General features: G+C 72.0%; 1 protein-coding gene across 1 annotated transcript in view; it reads right to left on the bottom strand.

Moving 5' to 3' along the window:
• Positions 1–43: 43 nt before the first annotated feature.
• AURANDRAFT_68773 (hypothetical protein) overlaps positions 44–2151 on the bottom strand; it is a gene marked incomplete at both ends in the record, with an annotated part of 6482 nt that continues 4374 nt past the window's right edge. Inside the window, 4 exons of the mRNA XM_009044499.1 lie at positions 44–590; positions 815–989; positions 1391–1823; positions 1902–2114. Coding sequence (XP_009042747.1) covers positions 44–590; positions 815–989; positions 1391–1823; positions 1902–2114 — 1368 coding nt within the window. The remainder of the gene's footprint in view (positions 591–814; positions 990–1390; positions 1824–1901; positions 2115–2151) is intronic.

The raw sequence follows: 2151 nt of genomic DNA, 5'->3' as shown, positions 1-2151 counted from the left end.
CGCGCGCTTCTTCGTCGATTTCTTCTTCTTCGGCTTTTTCGACCACGGGTTGTAGTCCATGTCCAGCCAGTCGTCGCCGTCGCCGCCGGGCGCGGGCGCGGGCGCGCCGTCGTCCGACTCGTCGGACGACGACGGCGCGCGCTTTTCGACGCGGCGGCGCTTCGCGGCCGGCTTTTTCGGCGCTTTGGCGAACGCGTACGAGTCGGACTCGGAGTCGTCGCTGGACGCGGCGAGCGCCTTGGCGCTCGCGACGGCGCGCGGGAAGTCGTCGTCGGACGACGTGTCGTCGAGCCAGGCCTTGGCCGGCGACGGCCGCGCGGGCGGCGGCGCGGGCCGCGGCGGCGGCGGCGGCGCGGCCGGCGCGGCCGCGCGGCCCTGCTTCTTCGCGAGCTTGGCCTCGGCGGCCTTCCGCGCGTACTTCTCGGCCATGCTATCGAGGAGCGACACGGGCTTCCGCGGCGGCGGCGCCTTCGGCGGCAGCGCCGCGGCGCGCGCGATGAGGCTCTCTGCTGAGATGATCTTCGGCCGCGGCGGCGCCGCGCGGCGCGGCGCGTCGTCATCGCTCGAGCTGTCGTCGAGCAGGCCCATGGCTGCGCGCGCGATCGATGCGATCGATGCGGCGCTGCGCGGGCGTGCGGCGCGGCGCGCGCGTCGAGGCGGCGCGGACCTTCTCGATGAGCTCGTGTTCCCGCGGCGCTCTTCGCGGAGGGTGGGGCAGGAGCTGCGGGCTACCCGGCGCAGGACCGCCTATACGTGGCGATCCGGACGGCGGCAAACGTCTACAAGGACCAGAACAACGGCATGTCCGCCGGACACTCCGTCATCAACGGCGCCTTCATCTCCGCGCTGTCCCCGGCGCAGAGGACGCCGTCGAAGCGCGGGACGCCCGCGGCCTCGAGCCTGAGGGCGACGTTCTTGAAGTTGCTGAGCCAGCCGGGGCTCTCCACGAACTCCAAGTTGACGAAGTCCCCGCAGGGGTCGGCGGCCACCTGGACCACGCGTCTTCCTCGACAACGTCGTCTCATGTTTTACTCATGAGGGCTCTCTCCTCCAAAGAGCCGGAGCCCAGCGCGGGCGGCGCGGACCGCCTGGGACGCCTGGGCGCGGACTTCGCCGACGAGAAGATCAAGGAGCACGTCGTCCTCCTGAAGAGCCACGGGGGCCACAAGGTCTACGGCGTCGTCGAGGCTCAGCCTCCGCCAACGCGCAATGGCCGAGTACCTCTCCGCGCTCTGGCCCATCGATGAACTCGGCCGAGGCACAACCATCGCGCGCGAGACCGAGAGAAGTACACAGACGAGTTAAAGATTCCCGAGCGGCCCGCCGCGGTTGCGGCGGCCCGCCGCGCGCCCTAATCCGAGCGGTAGCGGTTCTTGCCGTAGGCCTTGACCATGGGGTGCGCGGGCTCGGGCTTCTCCATGGCCTTGCAGACGCCCCAGTAGGAGACGATGACGGCGCCGTAGATCTTGTAGGCGTGCTTGAAGAAGAGCGACTCCGCGGCGCCGGTGCTCTCCGCGGCTTTCGCGCGCGCCGCGGGCCCCGCGGCCGCCGCCGCGGCCTCGAGCCTCGCCGGCGCCGCGGCGAGGAAGGCCATGGCCTCGTTCGTGCGCTGGACCGTCAGCCGGTGGTCCGCGTAGGTCCGGTAGGGCTCCATGAGGTAGAACAGGCGGCGCACGTAGGGCCGCAGGGCGCCCTGCGCGACGAGCGCGAGCTTCGCCTTCATGTCGGGCGCCTCGACGCCCTGCTTCAGGTGCACGGTCAGCGCGGAGAACTTGCGGAACGACATCGCGCGGGTGTGCAGCGGCGCGCGGCAATGCGATGGGCTACACGAGGACGTGGTCGATCGACGGGCCCGGCGATGTGCAACGTGAGATGCTGCCGTGACGTTGAAGCCTCCTTACCCCTCGACGACCGTCGCGTCCTCCGCCCCTTCGAGGAGCCGCTCGAGCATCGCGAGCTCCTCCTCGGACATGGCGTAGCGCAGGCGGCACGCGTAGGTCGCGCGCTCCAGGGGCGTCTCGCCGTCCTCGTCCTCCGCGTCCGCGCGCGCGCCCGCCGCGAGCAGCCGCGCGGCCATGGCGACGTTGCCGCAGTCGCAGGCCACGTGGAGCGGGCTCTCGGCGGCGCGCGGCGCGACGGCGTCGGCGCCGG

This window comes from Aureococcus anophagefferens, assembly GCF_000186865.1.
Source record: "Aureococcus anophagefferens unplaced genomic scaffold AURANscaffold_359, whole genome shotgun sequence".
In the NCBI taxonomy this organism is placed as follows: domain Eukaryota; class Pelagophyceae; order Pelagomonadales; family Pelagomonadaceae; genus Aureococcus; species Aureococcus anophagefferens.
The sequence above is the reverse complement of the archived record's forward strand: the minus strand, read 5'-3'. Positions and strand labels throughout refer to the sequence as shown.